The sequence below is a fragment of the Oncorhynchus tshawytscha genome, unplaced genomic scaffold (assembly GCF_018296145.1).
Source record: "Oncorhynchus tshawytscha isolate Ot180627B unplaced genomic scaffold, Otsh_v2.0 Un_contig_2395_pilon_pilon, whole genome shotgun sequence".
Lineage (NCBI taxonomy): Eukaryota > Metazoa > Chordata > Actinopteri > Salmoniformes > Salmonidae > Oncorhynchus > Oncorhynchus tshawytscha.
In genome coordinates, this window is record NW_024608706.1 from 27,575 (window position 1) to 48,258 (window position 20,684).

The 20,684-nt window shown below is 44.9% G+C and overlaps 1 protein-coding gene across 2 annotated transcripts in view; it reads left to right on the top strand.

The window, feature by feature from the left end:
- Window positions 1-8,085: 8,085 nt before the first annotated feature.
- The window catches only part of LOC112262153 (cyclin-dependent kinase-like 1 (CDC2-related kinase)), a 31,788-nt gene continuing 19,189 nt past the window's right edge, over window positions 8,086-20,684 (top strand). For both annotated transcript variants that reach the window (XM_042313538.1, XM_042313539.1), the window contains exons 1-2: window positions 8,086-8,242; window positions 9,549-9,799. In XM_042313538.1, the coding sequence (XP_042169472.1) occupies window positions 9,632-9,799 (168 nt within the window). In that variant the 5' untranslated portion in view covers window positions 8,086-8,242; window positions 9,549-9,631. The remainder of the gene's footprint in view (window positions 8,243-9,548; window positions 9,800-20,684) is intronic.

Genomic DNA, 20,684 nt, shown 5'->3' on the forward strand with positions numbered 1-20,684 from the left:
GTTCCTGGCCTGCTGCAGGATTCAGTTCCAACTCGGCACCACACATGACCAATTGAGTTAATTGATCAGTTCGGTGATTAAATTCAACACACCTGGTCTTCCAGTGGGTTAAATCAAAAACATGAAGTGCCTGCAGCCCTCCAGGACCAGGGTTGCCAACCCCTTCCCTATTCCCTATATAGCACACTTCATTTGACCAGGACCCATAGGGTAAAGTAGTGTGATATGTAGGGAATAGGGTGAAATTTGGGCTGCAGACACTGGACTGGATTGTGGAGGAACAGAATGTGTGCAGGAAAGGCTCAGACCAACAGACCCCCTTACCCCGCAGCCTCCTCTCCCACCCTCACCCTGCACTCCCACCCTCACCCTGTAGCCTCCTCTCCCACCCTCACCCTGTAGCCTCCTCTCCCACCCTCACCCTGTAGCCTCCTCTCCCACCCTCACCCCTGCAGCCTCCTCTCCCACTCTCACCCCGCAGCCTCCTCTCCCACCTCACCCCGCAGCCTCCTCTCCCACTCTCACCCCGCAGCCTCCTCTCTCTCACCCGTAGCCTCCTCTCCCACTCTCACCCCGCAGCCTCCTCTCCCACCTCACCCCGCAGCCTCCTCTCCCACCCTCACCCCGCAGCCTCCTCTCCCACCCTCACCCCGCAGCCTCCTCTCCCACCCTCACCCCGCAGCCTCCTCCCACCCCGCAGCCTCCTCTCCCACCTCACCCCGCAGCCTCCTCTCCCACCCTCACCCCGCAGCCTCCCTCCTCACCCCGCAGCCTCCTCTCCCACTCTCACCCCTGCAGCCTCCTCTCCCACCCTCACCCCGCAGCCTCCTCTCCCACTCACCCTGCAGCCTCCTCTCCCACCCCGCAGCCTCTCCCTTCTCACCCCGCAGCCTCCCCTCACCCCGCAGCCTCCTCTCCCACCCTCACCCCGTAGCCTCCTCTTCCACCCTGCAGCCTCCTCTCCCACCCTCACCCTGCAGCCTCCTCTCCCACCCCGCAGCCTCTTCCACCCTGCAGCCACCCCACCCCAGCCTCCTCTCCCACCCCCACCCCGCAGCCTCCTCTCCCACCCCCACCCTGCAGCCTCCTCTCCCACCCCCACCCTGCAGCCTCCTCTCCCACCCCCCCACCCTGCAGCCTCCTCTCCCACCCCCACCCCGCAGCCTCCTCTCCCACCCCCACCCCAGCCTCCTCTCCCACCCTCACCCCGTAGCCTCCTCTTCCACCCTGCAGCCTCCTCTCCCACCCCCACCCCGCAGCCTCCTCTCCCACCCCCACCCCGCAGCCTCCTCTCCCACCCCCACCCCGCAGCCTCCTCTCCCACCCCCACCCTGCAGCCTCCTCTCCCACCCCCACCCCGCAGCCTCTCCCACCCCCACCCCGCAGCCTCCTCTCCCACCCCCACCCCGCAGCCTCCTCTCCCACCCCCACCCCGCAGCCTCCTCCCACCCCCACCCTGCAGCCTCCTCTCCCACCCCCACCCCACAGCCTCCTCTCCCACCCTCACCCCGTAGCCTCCTCTTCCACCCTGCAGCCTCCTCTCCCCCACCCCCACCCCGCAGCCTCCTCTCCCACCCTCACCCCGTAGCCTCCTCTCCCACCCCCACCCCGCAGCCTCCTCTCCCACCCCCACCCCGCAGCCTCCTCTCCCACCCCCACCCTGCAGCCTCCTCTCCCACCCCCACCCCACAGCCTCCTCTCCCACCCTCACCCCGCAGCCTCCTCTTCCACCCCCAGCCTCCTTCCACCCCCAGCCTCCTCTCCCACCCTCACCCGTAGCCTCCTCTCCCACCCTCACCCCGTAGCCTCCTCTTCCACCCTGCAGCCTCCTCTTCCACATGGATTACATATCAACTGAAATAAGGAAAAAAAACTATCTAGAGGTGTTACTGAAAACAAGTGCCATATTAATTCAGACATTTAGGTCTGGTAGGGAGTGAATAAATGGGAGTTTCGTTGTGTGTATCAAAAAAGTCCTTTGTAACCAAGCAACTGACTGTCACAGGTCTGGTTGACGATAAGCTTTAGGGCGGCTTGTAAACGCTGAGCCTTCAGTGTTAGCGAGCCGTCGTAACGCCTTGGACCAGAGCTAGTTGCCGACGAGCTAAGCCTTTCCTGCTCTAGTTGAACTAATATAGACTGGTTCAGATAGAAAGTCCATATATTTTGTTTGATGTGGGTAATTTAAACTTTATTTATTAATATCTAAGCAATATTAGGGCATGTTGGATTGACCGGCTTGTGAGGGATAGTTACATTTTTTTTTTTTTTTTAATTTTTATATTATTTCAAATTTTCTTGAGGTGTTGTCGTTTCATCCAAACCGTTTTAAATATTAATCTGTATCGATGGGTTGTTGTCGTTGTTTCTATGACCGTCTGGTGTAGGACGCTTCCCAAATAGCCCCCTATTCCCTATTTAGTGCACTACTTTTGATCAGGGGCCCATAAGAGCTCTGGTTAAATATAGTGCACTAAAAATGGACCGGGGGTTCCATTTGGGACGTTCCCATAATCCACCTCTCTTCCTCCCTCCCGCTTGGTAGCGTTTTAGAAAGTTGAAATATGTCAAATGTTTTTTCCCTTTTAAACTATGACTTTATTCAGTATTTTTGCACCATGGAAGAAGCACTTTTGTACATTTTGATTTTTTAATTTTTAATTTTTATTTAAAATGACAAAACAAGGGAAATGCATTTTGTTTTCTTTGTAACATCATTGGTCTTCCTTCAACAGTTTTAATGTATGCAGTTATTGTAATAAAATAAAATAAAAAGTTATTAACAATACACCTGCTGTCATTCTACTTACTAACTGCGAGTAAACAGGCTGCTGTGGCGTGTGTCAACTCCTATATTTGTCTCGCTAACTCTTACGGTCATTGTCAAGGGGACACAAACAGACCTGGGAACAGGGAAGACTATCTGTATGGAAAGAATTGATACAGTACTGTTGAGCCCCCCCCGGGGGTTGTTTTCCGTAACGAATAAGACTACGGTTCAGTCTGTCATTCCACTGCAGCGCTAATTGGCCTCCGTGGAACAAGAGTTAGAAACTGGAGCAGTCCCTGTCTGGTATTTACTGACGCAAAAAAATAGGACGAATGATGTCACTGTCAGACAGATGATAATAGGGGCCAGTTCTGAATGATCTTTTAGTTGGAGGGTCTTACGTTAAGTGAAAGCAAGCTACACATTTCATTTGAAAGCTAATGCATCTGCGCGCGGGGGGATTGGGGAAAACAATAGCAGATCATTACAGAGAATGTGCACACTGTTTATGCACAGGGCACCTATCGCCAGGTCACAAGTGATTTGTTCTACGGCCCATCAGTGAATAGAGTCCAGGACAGCTCTCTGGCACGGTGGGGTCGTCTTCTATATTGGGTTTTGCGTCATCAGTTCGTCACGTCAGTCAATGCATACCTTCGCTGCTACCTTGTCAGAAATGTACAGATCAACTGGCCCATATCAAATAACGTTTTTTTTTTAGCTTTTTTTTTTGCCCATAGATTTTGTAATGTTTGAGTCACTCATATCACATGAATACACATTAGACATGGAAAAATGTATACAATTGCAATAAAATTTGCTTTAGAACTGCAAAAATCACCATCTGACAAAATGTGTAGAATTGCAGGAAATACGCTTTAAGGGGGTGGAGTCTGTTCCTATGGGGACCAGGCTGAAGAGGGGGTGGAGTCTGTTCCTATGGGGACCAGGCTGAAAAGGCAGTGCGTGAGGGGGTGGAGTCTGTTCCTATGGGGACCAGGCTGAAGAGGGGGTGGAGTCTGTTCCTATGGGGACCAGGCTGAAGAGGGGGTGGAGTATGTTCCTATGGGGACCAGGCTGAAAAGGTGGTGTGTGAGGGGGTGGAGTCTGTTCCTATGGGGACCAGGCTGAAAAGGAGGTGTGTGAGTTGATGGAGTATGTTCCTATGGGGACCAGGCTGAAAAGGTGGTGTATGAGGGGTGGAGTCTGTTTCTATGGGGACCAGGCTGAAAAGGTGGTGTGTGAGGGGGTGGAGTCTGTTCCTATGGGGACCAGGCTGAAAAGGCTGTGTGTGAGGGGGGTGGAGTCTGTTCCTATGGGGACCAGGCTGAAAAGGGGTGGAGTCAGTTCCTATGGGGACCAGGCTGAAAAGGAGGTGTGTGAGTTGATGGAGTCTGTTCCTATGGGACCAGGCTGAAGAGGGGGTGGAGTCAGTTCCTATGGGGATCAGGCTGAAAAGGTGGTGTGTGAGGGGGTGGAGTCTGTTCCTATGGGGACCAGGCTGAAAAGGCGGTGTGTGAGGAGGTGGAGTCTACCAATGGGGACCAGGCTGAAAAGGAGGTGGAGTCAGTTCCTATGGGGACCAGGCTGAAGAGGGGGTGGAGTCTGTTCCTATGGGGACCAGGCTGAAAGGGGTCAAATCAAATCAAATCAAATTTTATTTGTCACATACACATGGTTAGCAGATGTTAATGCGAGTGTAGCGAAATGCTTGTGCTTCTAGTTCCGACAATGCAGTAATAACGAACAAGTAATCTAACTAACAATTCCAAAAAAAAAAACTACTGTCTTATACACAGTGTAAGGGGATAAAGAATATGTACATAAGGATATATGAATGAGTGATGGTACAGAGCAGCATAGGCAAGATACAGTAGATGATATCGAGTACAGTATATACATATGAGATGAGTATGTAAACCAAGTGGCATAGTTAAAGTGGCTAGTGATACATGTATTACATAAGGATGCAGTCGATGATATAGAGTACAGTATCTACGTATGCATATGAGATGAATAATGTAGGGTAAGTAACATTATATAAGGTAGCATTGTTTAAAGTGGCTAGTGATATATTTACATCATTTCCCATCAATTCCCATGATTAAAGTGGCTGGAGTAGAGTCAGTGTCATTGACAGTGTGTTGGCAGTAGCCACTCAATGTTAGTGGTGGCTGTTTATTAACAGTCTGATGGCCTTGAGATAGAAGCTGTTTTTCAGTCTCTCGGTCCCAGCTTTGATGCACCTGTACTGACCTCGCCTTCTGGATGACAGCGGGGTGAACAGGCAGTGGCTCGGGTGGTTGATGTCCTTGATGATCTTTATGGCCTTCCTGTAGCATCGGGTGGTGTAGGTGTCCTGGAGGGCAGGTAGTTTGCCCCGGTGATGCGTTGTGCAGACCTCACTACCCTCTGAGAGCCTTACGGTTGAGGGCGGTGCAGTTGCCATACCAGGCGGTGATACAGCCCGCCAGGATGCTCTCGATTGTGCATCTGTAGAAGTTTGTGAGTGCTTTTGGTGACAAGCCGAATTTCTTCAGCCTCCTGAGGTTGAAGAGGCGCTGCTGCGCCTTCCTCACGATGCTGTCTGTGTGAGTGGACCAATTCAGTTTGTCTGTGATGTGTATGCCGAGGAACTTAAAACTTGCTACCCTCTCCACTACTGTTCCATCGATGTGGATGGGGGGTGTTCCCTCTGCTGTTTCCTGAAGTCCACAATCATCTCCTTAGTTTTGTTGACGTTGAGTGTGAGGTTATTTTCCTGACACCACACTCCGAGGGCCCTCACCTCCTCCCTGTAGGCCGTCTCGTCGTTGTTGGTAATCAAGCCTACCACTGTTGTGTCGTCCGCAAACTTGATGATTGAGTTGGAGGCGTGCGTGGCCACGCAGTCGTGGGTGAACAGGGAGTACAGGAGAGGGCTCAGAACGCATCCTTGTGGGGCCCCAGTGTTGAGGATCAGCGGGGAGGAGATGTTGTTGCCTACCCTCACCACCTGGGGGCGGCCCGTCAGGAAGTCCAGTACCCAGTTGCACAGGGCGGGGTCGAGACCCAGGGTCTCGAGCTTGATGACGAGCTTGGAGGGTACTATGGTGTTGAATGCCGAGCTGTAGTCGATGAACAGCATTCTCACATAGGTATTCCTCTTGTCCAGATGGGTTAGGGCAGTGTGCAGTGTGGTTGAGATTGCATCGTCTGTGGACCTATTTGGGCGGTAAGCAAATTGGAGTGGGTCAAGGGTGTCAGGTAGGGTGGAGGTGATATGGTCCTTGACTAGTCTCTCAAAGCACTTCATGATGACGGATGTGAGTGCTACGGGGCGGTAGTCGTTTAGCTCAGTTACCTTAGCTTTCTTGGGAACAGGAACAATGGTGGCCCTCTTGAAGCATGTGGGAACAGCAGACTGGTATAGGGATTGGTTGAATATGTCCGTAAACACACCGGCCAGCTGGTCTGCGCATGCTCTGAGGGCGCGGCTGGGGATGCCGCCTGGGCCTGCAGCCTTGCGAGGGTTAACACGTTTAAATGTCTTACTCACTTCGGCTGCAGTGAAGGAGAGACCGCATGTTTTCGTTGCAGGCCGTGTCAGTGGCACTGTATTGTCCTCAAAGCGGGCAAAAGTTATTTAGTCTGCCTGGGAGCAAGACATCCTGGTCCGTGACTGGGCTGGGTTTCTTCCTGTAGTCCGTGATTGACTGTAGACCCTGCCACATGCCTCTTGTGTCTGAGCCGTTGAATTGAGATTCTACTTTGTCTCTGTACTGGCGCTTAGCTTGTTTGATAGCCTTGCTGGAGGGAATAGCTGCACTGTTTGTATTCAGTCATGTTACCAGACACCTTGCCCTGATTAAAAGCAGTGGTTCGCGCCTTCAGTTCCACACGAATGCTGCCATCAATCCACGGTTTCTGGTTAGGGAATGTTTTAATCGTTGCTATGGGAACGACATCTTCAACGCACATTCTAATGAACTCGCACACCGAATCAGCGTATTCGTCAATGTTGTTGTCTGACGCAATACGAAACATCTCCCAGTCCACGTGATGGAAGCAGTCTTGGAGTGTGGAGTCAGCTTGGTCGGACCAGCGTTGGACAGACCTCAGCGTGGGAGCTTGTTTTAGTTTCTGTCTGTAGGCAGGGATCAACAAAATGGAGTCGTGGTCAGCTTTTCCGAGTCTGTTCCTATGGGGACCAGGCTGAAAAGGCGGTGTGTGAGTTGGTGGAGTCTGTTCCTATGGGGACCAGGCTGAAGAGGGGTGGAGTCAGTTCCTATGGGGACCAGGCTGAAAAGGTGGTGTGTGAGGGGGTGGAGTCTGTTCCTATGGGGACCAGGCTGAAAAGGCGGTGTGTGAGGAGGTGGAGTCTACCATTGGGGACCAGGCTGAAAAGGAGGTGGAGTCAGTTCCTTTGGGGACCAGGCTGAAAAGGCGGTGTGTGAGGGGGTGGAGTCTGTTCCTATGGGGACCAGGCTGAAAAGGCGGTGTGTTAGGAGGTGGAGTCTACCTATGGGGACCAGGCTGAAAAGGCTGTGTGTGAGGGGGTGGAGTCTGTTCCTATGGGGACCAGGCTGAAAAGGGGGTGGAGTCAGTTCCTATGGGGACCAGGCTGAAAAGGCGGTGTGTGAGGGGGTGGAGTCTGTTCCTATGGGGACCAGGCTGAAAAGGCTGTGTGTGAGGAGGTGGAGTCTACCTATGGGGATCAGGCTGAAGAGGGGGTGGAGTCTGTTCCTAAGGGGACCAGGCTGAAGAGGGGGTGGAGTCTGTTCCTATGGGGACCAGGCTGAAAAGGCGGTGCGTGGGGGGTGGAGTCTGTTCCTATGGGGACCAGGCTGAAAAGGCGGTGTGTGAGGGGGTGGAGTCTGTTCCTATGGGGACCAGGCTGAAAAGGCGGTGTGTGAGTTGGTGGAGTCTGTTCCTATGGGGACCAGGCTGAAGAGGGGGGGGTGGAGTCAGTTCCTATGGGGACCAGGCTGAAAAGGCAGTTTGTGAGGGGGTGGAGTCTGTTCCTATGGGGACCAGGCTGAAAAGGCGGTGTGTGAGGAGGTGGAGTCTACCTATGGGGACCAGGCTGAAAAGGAGGTGGAGTCAGTTCCTATGGGGACCAGGCTAAAAAGGCGGTGTGTGTGGGGGTGGAGTCTGTTCCTATGGGGACCAGCCTGAAAAGGCGGTGTGTTAGGAGGTGGAGTCTACCTATGGGGACCAGGCTGAAGAGGGGGTGGAGTCTGTTCCTATGGGGACCAGGTTGAAAAGGCTGTGTGTGAGGGGGTGGAGTCTGGTCCTAAGGGGACCAGGCTGAAGAGGGGGTGGAGTCTGTTCCTATGGGGACCAGGCTGAAAGCGAAAGCCTTCTGAGAGAGAGAGAGCAGCTCGACCTACAGTTCCAACAACGTGTCCATCTCATTTTCGCCTCAGTCGATGTATGCCAGGCGTCCTCTCCGCTCTGAGTTTCTTATTTGGCAATACTGTACACCAGGACGTAAGTATAGCTTTGAATATGACCAATAACCATATTGGCTCATAATAAATGTATGTAGTGTTAAAATGTATAACTTGTTTTGTAAACATGCAATTTAATTTTGAGTACTCTATATTTTTATGGCGTGATCGTTTTTTCGCTTTTATTAATGTGTTGGCTTTATGACACAATTATTCGAGTGAATGTGTTTTAATAGGTGGTGATCTAGCCGAGTAGACGGTTGTATAGTGAAGGACTTTGATTTGTATTGCCTTTACAGAAGTTGAAAACACAATTGTTTTCTTCCCCTGTTTACCTTGGAAGACCTTTATATACTTTGCAATGCAAATGTTTTCGTTACGCAATCGAACTGTCCAAAGGTAGGTGTAAGGTTTCCACAAGCGAATAAATTATTCTTTAACTAGAATTACATTTTAGGTTTATGTTTGGGGCTCCTATACACGTGATCTGATCGTTTTGTGATCCGTTTAGCCATTATTAAAAGCAAACACGTGTTTAATATACAGTACGGTAGGTAATGTTCTGTTTTCAGCAGGTGTTATTATACAAACCCGCCCCCCTTCTGGGTTTGTTTTTTGTTTTTTCCTAGAGGGGGTCCAGTTTTGTTTTTACGACCTCCATACCAGTCTTAAGTTGTGTTTTTGTTTTTATCTAGAGGGGGTCCAGTTTTGTTTTACGACCTCCATACCAGTCTTAAGTTGTGTTTTTGTTTTTATCTAGAGGGGGGTCCAGTTTTGTTTTTACGACCTCCATACCAGTCTTAAGTTGTGTTTTTTGTTTTTATCTAGAGGGGGGTCCAGTTTTGTTTTTACGACCTCCATACCAGTCTTAAGTTGTGTTTTTTGTTTTTATCTAGAGGGGGGTCCAGTTTTGTTTTACGACCTCCATACCAGTCTTAAGTTGTGTTTTTTTTTACACTGTTGTCAACAATAACTTGTTGTAGGCTAGACACGTTTAGGCAACGCAACAGTTTCTCTTGCCAGAGCTCTTACATCTCGTGACTTTTTCATGCCTGGTCTCATTCTCGTTGACATGTTTTTGGGACATGTGGGGACACACGGTATTATAGAATATAATTTTCTTTGGCATCCCTACACAAGAAGGAAAATGCATTCATTCAGCTCTACAGTTAAGTTAGTGTCAGGATACAAACGTTTGAGTGAGAAATGTAATAACACGAAAAAAACCGAATGTATCAGTATTTAATTCCCAAGGAAAACCTGATTTTAAAACATAAATAAAAATTTGTATTGTTCTTTAAAATCGAAAACTTCTCACATGTACTGTGTACTGGTTTGCTTTTAAGATCTCAAGTCAAAGGCCATCCCATACTGCATTACTTGAACCAAAACGACTACGACCACTCCCAGTCAGTCCTCAGACATCACCATGGAGAAGTATGAGAAGATGGGGAAGATCGGGGAGGGGTCCTACGGTGTGGTGTTCAAGTGCAGGAACAGGGACACGGGACAGATCGTTGCCATCAAGAAGTTTGTGGAGTCTGAAGACGATCCCGTCATTAAGAGGATCGCTCTGAGAGAGATTAGGATGCTGAAGGTAAATACCACTCAGCCCTGAGCCATCTTTATTAAAACCACTCAGCCTTGAGCCCTCTTTATTAAAACCACTCAGCCTTGAGCCATCTTTATTAAAACCACTCAGCCTTGAGCCATCTTTATTAAAACCACTCAGCCCTGAGCCATCTTTATTAAAACCACTCAGCCTTGAGCCCTCTTTATTAAAACCACTCAGCCCTGAGCCATCTTTATTAAAACCACTCAGCCTTGAGCCATCTTTATTAAAACCACTCAGCCTTGAGCCCTCTTTATTAAAACCACTCAGCCTTGAGCCATCTTTATTAAAACCACTCAGCCTTGAGCCATCTTTATTAAAACCCCTCAGCCTTGAGCCCTCCTTATTAACCCCCTGTAGACTTCACTGTTGTGCAGGACAAGATACATGCAGCGAGGCAGAGGAAGGTGAATGAAGACTCTTCTTTTCCCTGCCTTGTTGTATCCCCGTTGTACGTCATTGGAAACAAGTGGGAGGGGATTCTGTCTTTGTAGTGGGAGGGGATTCTGTCTTTGTAGTGGGAGGGGATTCTGTCTTTGTTCTTGGTCACTGCCCCTTGTTTTAAGAGCTTTCTGTTGAATACAGAGGAGAGCAGCCAATGGACACGCAGTTTTTATTTTACCTTTATTTAACCAGGCAAGTCAGTTAAGAACAAATTCTTATTTTCAATGACAGCCTAGGAACAGTGGGTTCAGGGGCAGAATTTGTACCTTGTCAGCTCGGGGATTTGAACTTGCAACCTTGCAGTTACTAGTACAACGCTCTAACCACTAGGCTACCCTGCCGCCCCGATTAACATACAGTCCTGGGTATGTTTTTGACACTAGTCGGGGAAATTGTTTAGTGTAATTTTAGTTTAACAACTGGTTGTTGTATTTTTTCTGTATGATATTTGACTGTTGTGCATCTTAGATTCATTACCAACAACCCTGACAGCCTGACATATAAGACTCAGCTTATCCAGAATAAACATTCCTTTCCCATTAGTATGTAGAATTCATTATTTACCTTTCAATCAGCCAGATGTGTTCAACAACAAACTAATTACATATAATTGACATTAAGAATTAGCGATATTATACTGAACAAAAATATAAATGCAACATGTAAAGTGTTGGTCCCATGTTTCATGAGCTGAAATGAAAGATCCCAGAAATGTTCCATACGCACAAAAGCTTATTTCTCTCGTTTTGTGTGCACAAATTTGTTTAAATCATTTCTCAATTGCCAAGAAAATCCATCCACCTGACAGGCGTGGCATATTAATGAGCTGATTAAACAGCATGGTCATTACACAGGTGCACCTTGTGCTGGGGACAATAAAATGCCCCTCTAAAATGTACAGTTTTGTCAAAATAAAATGCCACAGAGATCTTAAGTTTTGAGGGAGAGGCCAATTGGCATGCTGACTGCAGGAATGTTCATTAGAGCTGCTGCCAGATAATTGAATGTTAAATTCTCTACCATAAGCGTCTTTTAGAGAATTTGTCAGTACGTCCAACAAGCTTCACAACCGCAGACGACGTGTAACCATGCCCAGGACCTCCACATCATCTGAGACCAGCCACCCGGACAGCTGATGAAACTGAGGAGTATTTCTGTCTGTAATAAAGCCCTTTTGTGGGAAAAACTCATTCTGATTGGCTGGGCCTGGCTCCCCAGTGGGTGGGCCTATGCCCTCCCAGACCCACCCATGGCTGCGCCCCTGCACAGTCATGTGAAATCCACAGATTAGGGCCTAATGAATTTATGTCAATTGACTGATTTCCTTATGTGAACTTTGAAAATTGTTACATGTTGTGTTTATATTTTTGTTCAATATATACAGTACCAGTCAAAAGTTTGGACACACCTACTTATTCAAGGGTTTTTCTTTATTTTTACTATTTTCTACATGGTAGAATAATAGTGAAGACATAAAAACTATGAAATAACACAATATGGAATCATGTAGTAACCAAAAAAATGTGAAATTGAAATATATTTGAGATTCTTCAGTGTAGACACCCTTTACCTTGATGACAGCTTTGCACACTCTTGGGATTCTCTCAACCAGCTTCATGAGGTAGTCACGTGGAATGCATTTCAATTAACTGGTTAACATGCCTTGTTAAATGTTAATTTGTGGAATTTCTATCCTTAATGCTTTTGAGCCAATTAGTTGTGTTGTGAAAAGGTAGGGGTGGTATACAGAAGATAGCCCTATTTGGTTAAAGACCAAGTCCATATTATGGAAAGAACAGATCAAATAAGCAAAGAGAAATGACAGTCCATCATTACTTTAAGACATGAAGGTCAGTCAATGCGGAAAATGTAAAGTACTTTGAAAGTTTCTTCAAGTGCAGTTGCAAACCCCATCAAGCACTATGATGAAGCTGGCTCTCATGAGGACCGCCACAGGAAAGGAAGACCCAGAGTTACCTCTGCTGCAGAGGATGAGTTCATTACAGTTACCTCTGCTGCAGAGAATCAGTTCATTAGAGTTACCAGACTCAGAAATTGCAGCCCAAATAAATGCTTAAAGTTCAAATAATAGACACATGTGAACGGATGATCTCCACATGTGTAGTTCCCACCATGAAGCATGGAGGTTCCCAACGTGAAGCATGGAGGAGGTGCGGTACTGGTGACACTGTCTGATTTATTTACAATTCAAGGCACACTTAACCAGCATGGCTACAACACCATTCTGCAGCGATATCCCATCCCACTATCATTTGTTTATCAACTGGACAATGACCCAACACACCTCCAGGCTGTGTAAGGGCTATTTGACCAAGAAGAAGAGTGATGGAGTGCTGCATCAGATGACCTGGTCTCCACAATCACCTGACCTCAACCCAATTGTGATGGTTTGGGATGAGTTGGACCACAGAGTGAAGGAAAATATAAAATATATTTTGATTTGTTTTATACTTTTTGGTTACAACATGATTCCATATGTGTTATTTAATAGTTTTGATGTCTTCACTAATATTCTACAATGTAGAAAATAGCAAAAATAAAGAAAAACCCTTGAATGAGTAGGTGTGTCCAAATTTCTGACTGGTACTGTATATACAAAAGTATGTGGACACCCCTTCAAATGAGTGGATTGGACTATTTCAGCCACATCTGTACCGATAGGTGTATCAAATTTAGCACACAGCCATGCAATCTCCATAGACAAACATTGGAAGTAGAATGGCTTTACTGAAGTGCTCAGTGACTTTCAATGTGGCACCGTCACAGACTTTTCCAACAAGTCAGTTCGTAAAATTTCTGCCCTGATAGAGCTGCCCCGGTCAAGTGCTGTTATTGTGAAGTGGAAACATCTAGAAGCAACAACGGCTCCAAACTGTACCGTGTTCCAAACTGCCTCTGGAAGCAACGTCAGCACAATAACTGTTTCGTCAAGAGTTACATGAAATGGGTTTCCATGGCCGAGCAGTCGCACACAAGCCTAAGATCACCATACTCAATGCCAAGCGTCGGCTGGAGGGGTGTTAAGCTCGCCGCCATTGTACTTTGGAGCAGTGGAAATGGGTTCTCTGGAGGGATGAATCACGCTTCACCATCTGGCAGTCTGACTGACAAATCTGGGTTTGGCGGATGCCAGAGAACGCTACCTGCAACCAATGCATAGTGCCAACTGTAAAGTTTGGTGGAGGAGGAATAATGGTCTGGGACTGTTTTTCATGATTTGGGCTAGGCCCCTTAGTTCCAGTGAAGGGAAATCTTAACCGTACAGCATACAATGACATTCTAGACGATTCTGTGCTTCCAACTTTGTGGCAACAGTTTGGGAAGGCCCTTTCCTGTTTCAGCATGACCATGCCCCGTGCATAAAGCACGGTCCAAACAGAAATGGTTTGTCGAGATCGGTGTCGAAGAACTTGACTGGCCTGCCCTGACCTTAACCCCATTGAACACCGATTGCGAGCCTGGCCTAATCGCCCAACATCAGTGCACGACCTCACTAATGCTCTTGTGGCTGAATGGAAGCAAGTCCCCGCAGCAATGTTCCAACATCTAGTGGAAAGCCTTCATAGAAGAGTGGAGGCTGTTATAGCAGCAAAGGGAGGGACCAACTCCATATTAATGACCATGATTTTGTTATGCGATGTTCGACGAGCAGGTGTCTACATACTTTTGGTCATGTAGTGTGTGTAATATATATATATATTGTGGCAGACTGTTTACACAGATCAGACACTGACAGAGTAGGATTAGCTCAGTTTCAAAGGTGTTAATTAAAAGAAAAGAATAGGTCTCCTCCAAGAGACCCTCTCGAGGATCCCGTCTACTGGGCTCCGGGTCTTACTGTATCCCCCAGGAGACCCTCTCCGGGATCCCGTCTACTGGGCTCCGGGTCTTACTGTATCCCCCAGGAGACCCTCTCCAGGATACCGTCTTCTGGGCTCCGGGTCTTACTGTATCCCCCAGGAGACCCTCTCCGGGATCCCGTCTTCTGGGCTCCGGGTCTTACTGTATCCCCCAGGAGACCCTCTCCGGGATCCCGTCTTCTGGGCTCCGGGTCTTACTGTATCCCCCAGGAGACCCTCTCTGGGATCCCGTCTTCTGGGCTCCGGGTCTTACTGTATCCCCCAGGAGACCCTCTCTGGGATCCCGTCTTCTGGGCTCCGGGTCTTACTGTATCCCCCAGGAGACCCTCTCTGGGATCCCGTCTTCTGGGCTCCGGGTCTTACTGTATCCTGTGGGTATCAAAAACTGAACTCCCTCCTGTTTCCTCTGGTACCGTCCCCAACTATATGGGAGTCCTTTCCTCCCCTCGTCTCTCCCCTGTGTGCTTCCCTTCTGGCAGCATTATGGGACTACAGCTGGTGAGCAATCAGCCCTTGATTACTCACCAATCCCCAATCAGCCCTTGATTACTCACAGATCCCCAATCAGCCCTTGATTACTCACCGATCCCCAATCAGCCCCAATTAGTCCTGGCCGGAGCGCCCGTCGAGACCTGGCACGTCCAGCAGATGGAGCCACCGCCTCGTGATGTATACTCCTTCTGTCACCAGGCCTCGACGAGTCTCCCCCTGGTGGCTGACCTGCTGTACGCCACTATATATATATATATATATACATCCTGTTTTCCAATGGCACGTTGTGTTAGCTAATCCAAGTTTATCATTTTAAAAGGCTAATTGATCATTAGAAAACGCTTTTGCAATTATGTTAGCACAGCTGACAACTGTTGTTCTGATTAAAGAAGAAAAAAAAAGTTATTCTTTAGACTAATTGAGTATCCGGAGCATCAGCATTTGTGGGTTTGATTACAGGCTCAAAATGGCCAGAAACAAATAACTTAATACTGAAACCCGTCAGTCTATTCTTGTTCTGAGAAATGAAGACTATTCCATGTGAGAAATTGCCAAGAAACTGTAGATCGCGTACAACGCTGTGTATTACTCCCTTCACAGAACAGCGCAAACTGGCTCTAACCAGAATAGAAAGAGGAGTGGGAGGCCCCGGTGCACAACTGAGCAAGAGGACAAGTACATTAGAGTGTCTAGTTTGAGAAACAGACGCATCACAAGTCCTCAACTGGCAGCTTCATTAAATAGTACCCGCAAAACACTAGTCTCAACGTCAACATTGAAGAGGCGACTCTGGGATGCTGGCCATATCTCAGACTGGCCAATAAAAACAAAATATTAAAATGAGCAAAAGAACACAGACACTGGACAGAGGAACTCTGCCTAGAAGGCTAGCATGCCAAAGTTGCCTCTTCACTGTTGACGTTTAGGCCGTATCATCTTGTCATTGACATCGAGTCTGTTATAGACTGTATCATATTGTCTGTTATAGACGGTATCATCTTGTCTGTTATAGACTGTATCATCTTGTCTGTTATAGACTGTATCATATTGTCTGTTATAGACTGTATCATATTGTCTGTTATAGACGGTATCATCTTGTCTGTTATAGACGGTATCATCTTGTCTGTTATAGACTGTATCATATTGTCTGTTATAGACTGTATCATCTAGTCTGTTATAGACTGTATCATATTGTCTGTTATAGACTGTATCATATTGTCTGTTATAGACTGTATCATCTTGTCTGTTATAGACTGTATCATCTTGTCTGTTATAGACTGTATCATATTGTCTGTTATAGACGGTATCATCTTGTCTGTTATAGACTGTATCATCTTGTCTGTTATAGACGGTATCATCTTGTCTGTTATAGACTGTATCATCTTGTCTGTTATAGACTGTATCATCTAGTCTGTTATAGACTGTATCATCTTGTCTGTTATAGACGGTATCATCTTGTCTGTTATAGACTGTATCATCTTGTCTGTTATAGACTGCATCATATTGTTATTGAGACCATGTCTGTTATAGACTGTATCTTCTAGTCTGTTATAGACTGTATCATCTTGTCTGTTATAGACTGTATCATCTAGTCTGTTATAGACTGTATCTTCTTGTTATTGACACCATGTCTGTTATAGACGGTATCATCTTGTCTGTTATAGACTGTATCATCTTGTCTGTTATAGACGGTATCATCTTGTCTGTTATAGACGGTATCATCTTGTCTGTTATAGACGGTATCATCTTGTCTGTTATAGACTGTATCATCTTGTCTGTTATAGACTGTATCATCTTGTCTGTTATAGACTGTATCATCTTGTCTGTTATAGACGGTATCATCTTGTCTGTTATAGACGGTATCATCTTGTCTGTTATAGACGGTATCATCTTGTCTGTTATAGACTGTATCATCTTGTCTGTTATAGACGGTATCATATTGTCTGTTATAGACGGTATCATCTTGTCTGTTATAGACGGTATCATCTTGTCTGTTATAGACTGTATCATATTGTCTGTTATAGACGGTATCATCTTGTCTGTTATAGACGGTATCATCTTGTCTGTTATAGACTGTATCATCTTGTCTGTTATAGACTGTATCATCTTGTCTGTTATAGACGGTATCATCTTGTCTGTTATAGACGGTATCATCTTGTCTGTTATAGACTGTATCATCTTGTCTGTTATAGACGGTATCATCTTGTCTGTTATAGACTGTATCATCTTGTCTGTTATAGACGGTATCATCTTGTCTGTTATAGACTGTATCATCTTGTCTGTTATAGACGGTATCATCTTGTCTGTTATAGACTGTATCATCTTGTCTGTTATAGACGGTATCATCTTGTCTGTTATAGACTGTATCATCTTGTCTGTTATAGACTGTATCATCTTGTCTGTTATAGACGGTATCATCTTGTCTGTTATAGACTGTATCATATTGTTATTGAGACCATGTCTGTTATAGACTGTATCATCTAGTCTGTTATAGACTGTATCATCATGTCTGTTATAGACTGCATCATATTGTTATTGAGACCATGTCTGTTATAGACTGTATCTTCTTGTTATTGACACCATGTCTGTTATAGACTGTATCATCTAGTCTGTTATAGACTGTATCATCTTGTCTGTTATAGACTGTATCATCTAGTCTGTTATAGACTGTATCATCTAGTCTGTTATAGACTGTATCATATTGTCTGTTATAGACGGTATCATCTTGTCTGTTATAGACGGTATCATCTAGTCTGTTATAGACTGTATCATCTAGTCTGTTATAGACGGTATCATCTTGTCTGTTATAGACGGTATCATATTGTCTGTTATAGACTGTATCATATTGTCTGTTATAGACGGTATCATCTTGTCTGTTATAGACGGTATCATCTTGTCTGTTATAGACTGTATCATCATGTCTGTTATAGACTGTATCATATTGTTATTGAGACCATGTCTGTTATAGACGGTATCATCTTGTCTGTTATAGACTGTATCATCTAGTCTGTTATAGACTGTATCATCTAGTCTGTTATAGACGGTATCATCTTGTCTGTTATAGACTGTATCATATTGTCTGTTATAGACTGTATCATCTAGTCTGTTATAGACTGTATCATATTGTCTGTTATAGACTGTATCATATTGTCTGTTATAGACTGTATCATCTTGTCTGTTATAGACTGTATCATCTTGTCTGTTATAGACTGTATCATATTGTCTGTTATAGACGGTATCATCTTGTCTGTTATAGACGGTATCATCTTGTCTGTTATAGACTGTATCATCTTGTCTGTTATAGACGGTATCATCTTGTCTGTTATAGACGGTATCATCTTGTCTGTTATAGACGGTATCATCTTGTCTGTTATAGACTGTATCATATTGTTATTGAGACCATGTCTGTTATAGACTGTATCATCTTGTCTGTTATAGACTGTATCATATTGTTATTGAGACCATGTCTGTTATAGACTGTATCATCTTGTCTGTTATAGACTGTATCATCTTGTCTGTTATAGACGGTATCATCTTGTCTGTTATAGACTGTATCATCTTGTCTGTTATAGACTGTATCATCTTGTCTGTTATAGACGGTATCATCTTGTCTGTTATAGACTGTATCATCTTGTCTGTTATAGACGGTATCATCTTGTCTGTTATAGACGGTATCATCTTGTCTGTTATAGACGGTATCATCTTGTCTGTTATAGACTGTATCATCTTGTCTGTTATAGACTGTATCATCTTGTCTGTTATAGACTGTATCATCTTGTCTGTTATAGACGGTATCATCTTGTCTGTTATAGACGGTATCATCTTGTCTGTTATAGACGGTATCATCTTGTCTGTTATAGACTGTATCATCTTGTCTGTTATAGACGGTATCATATTGTCTGTTATAGACGGTATCATCTTGTCTGTTATAGACGGTATCATCTTGTCTGTTATAGACTGTATCATATTGTCTGTTATAGACGGTATCATCTTGTCTGTTATAGACGGTATCATCTTGTCTGTTATAGACTGTATCATCTTGTCTGTTATAGACTGTATCATCTTGTCTGTTATAGACGGTATCATCTTGTCTGTTATAGACGGTATCATCTTGTCTGTTATAGACTGTATCATCTTGTCTGTTATAGACGGTATCATCTTGTCTGTTATAGACTGTATCATCTTGTCTGTTATAGACGGTATCATCTTGTCTGTTATAGACTGTATCATCTTGTCTGTTATAGACGGTATCATCTTGTCTGTTATAGACTGTATCATCTTGTCTGTTATAGACGGTATCATCTTGTCTGTTATAGACTGTATCATCTTGTCTGTTATAGACGGTATCATCTTGTCTGTTATAGACTGTATCATATTGTTATTGAGACCATGTCTGTTATAGACTGTATCATCTAGTCTGTTATAGACTGTATCATCATGTCTGTTATAGACTGCATCATATTGTTATTGAGACCATGTCTGTTATAGACTGTATCATCTAGTCTGTTATAGACTGTATCATCTTGTCTGTTATAGACTGTATCATATTGTTATTGAGACCATGTCTGTTATAGACTGTATCATCTTGTCTGTTATAGACTGTATCATCTTGTCTGTTATAGACGGTATCATCTTGTCTGTTATAGACTGTATCATCTTGTCTGTTATAGACTGTATCATCTTGTCTGTTATAGACGGTATCATCTTGTCTGTTATAGACTGTATCATCTTGTCTGTTATAGACGGTATCATCTTGTCTGTTATAGACGGTATCATCTTGTCTGTTATAGACGGTATCATCTTGTCTGTTATAGACTGTATCATCTTGTCTGTTATAGACTGTATCATCTTGTCTGTTATAGACTGTATCATCTTGTCTGTTATAGACGGTATCATCTTGTCTGTTATAGACGGTATCATCTTGTCTGTTATAGACGGTATCATCTTGTCTGTTATAGACTGTATCATCTTGTCTGTTATAGACGGTATCATATTGTCTGTTATAGACGGTATCATCTTGTCTGTTATAGACGGTATCATCTTGTCTGTTATAGACTGTATCATATTGTCTGTTATAGACGGTATCATCTTGTCTGTTATAGACGGTATCATCTTGTCTGTTATAGACTGTATCATCTTGTCTGTTATAGACTGTATCATCTTGTCTGTTATAGACGGTATCATCTTGTCTGTTATAGACGGTATCATCTTGTCTGTTATAGACTGTATCATCTTGTCTGTTATAGACGGTATCATCTTGTCTGTTATAGACTGTATCATCTTGTCTGTTATAGACGGTATCATCTTGTCTGTTATAGACTGTATCATCTTGTCTGTTATAGACGGTATCATCTTGTCTGTTATAGACTGTATCATCTTGTCTGTTATAGACGGTATCATCTTGTCTGTTATAGACTGTATCATCTTGTCTGTTATAGACTGTATCATCTTGTCTGTTATAGACGGTATCATCTTGTCTGTTATAGACTGTATCATATTGTTATTGAGACCATGTCTGTTATAGACTGTATCATCTAGTCTGTTATAGACTGTATCATCATGTCTGTTATAGACTGCATCATATTGTTATTGAGACCATGTCTGTTATAGACTGTATCTTCTTGTTATTGACACCATGTCTGTTATAGACTGTATCATCTAGTCTGTTATAGACTGTATCATCTTGTCTGTTATAGACTGTATCATCTAGTCTGTTATAGACTGTATCATCTAGTCTGTTATAGACTGTATCATATTGTCTGTTATAGACGGTATCATCTTGTCTGTTATAGACGGTATCATCTAGTCTGTTATAGACTGTATCATCTAGTCTGTTATAGACGGTATCATCTTGTCTGTTATAGACGGTATCATATTGTCTGTTATAGACTGTATCATATTGTCTGTTATAGACGGTATCATCTTGTCTGTTATAGACGGTATCATCTTGTCTGTTATAGACTGTATCATCATGTCTGTTATAGACTGTATCATATTGTTATTGAGACCATGTCTGTTATAGACGGTATCATCTTGTCTGTTATAGACTGTAT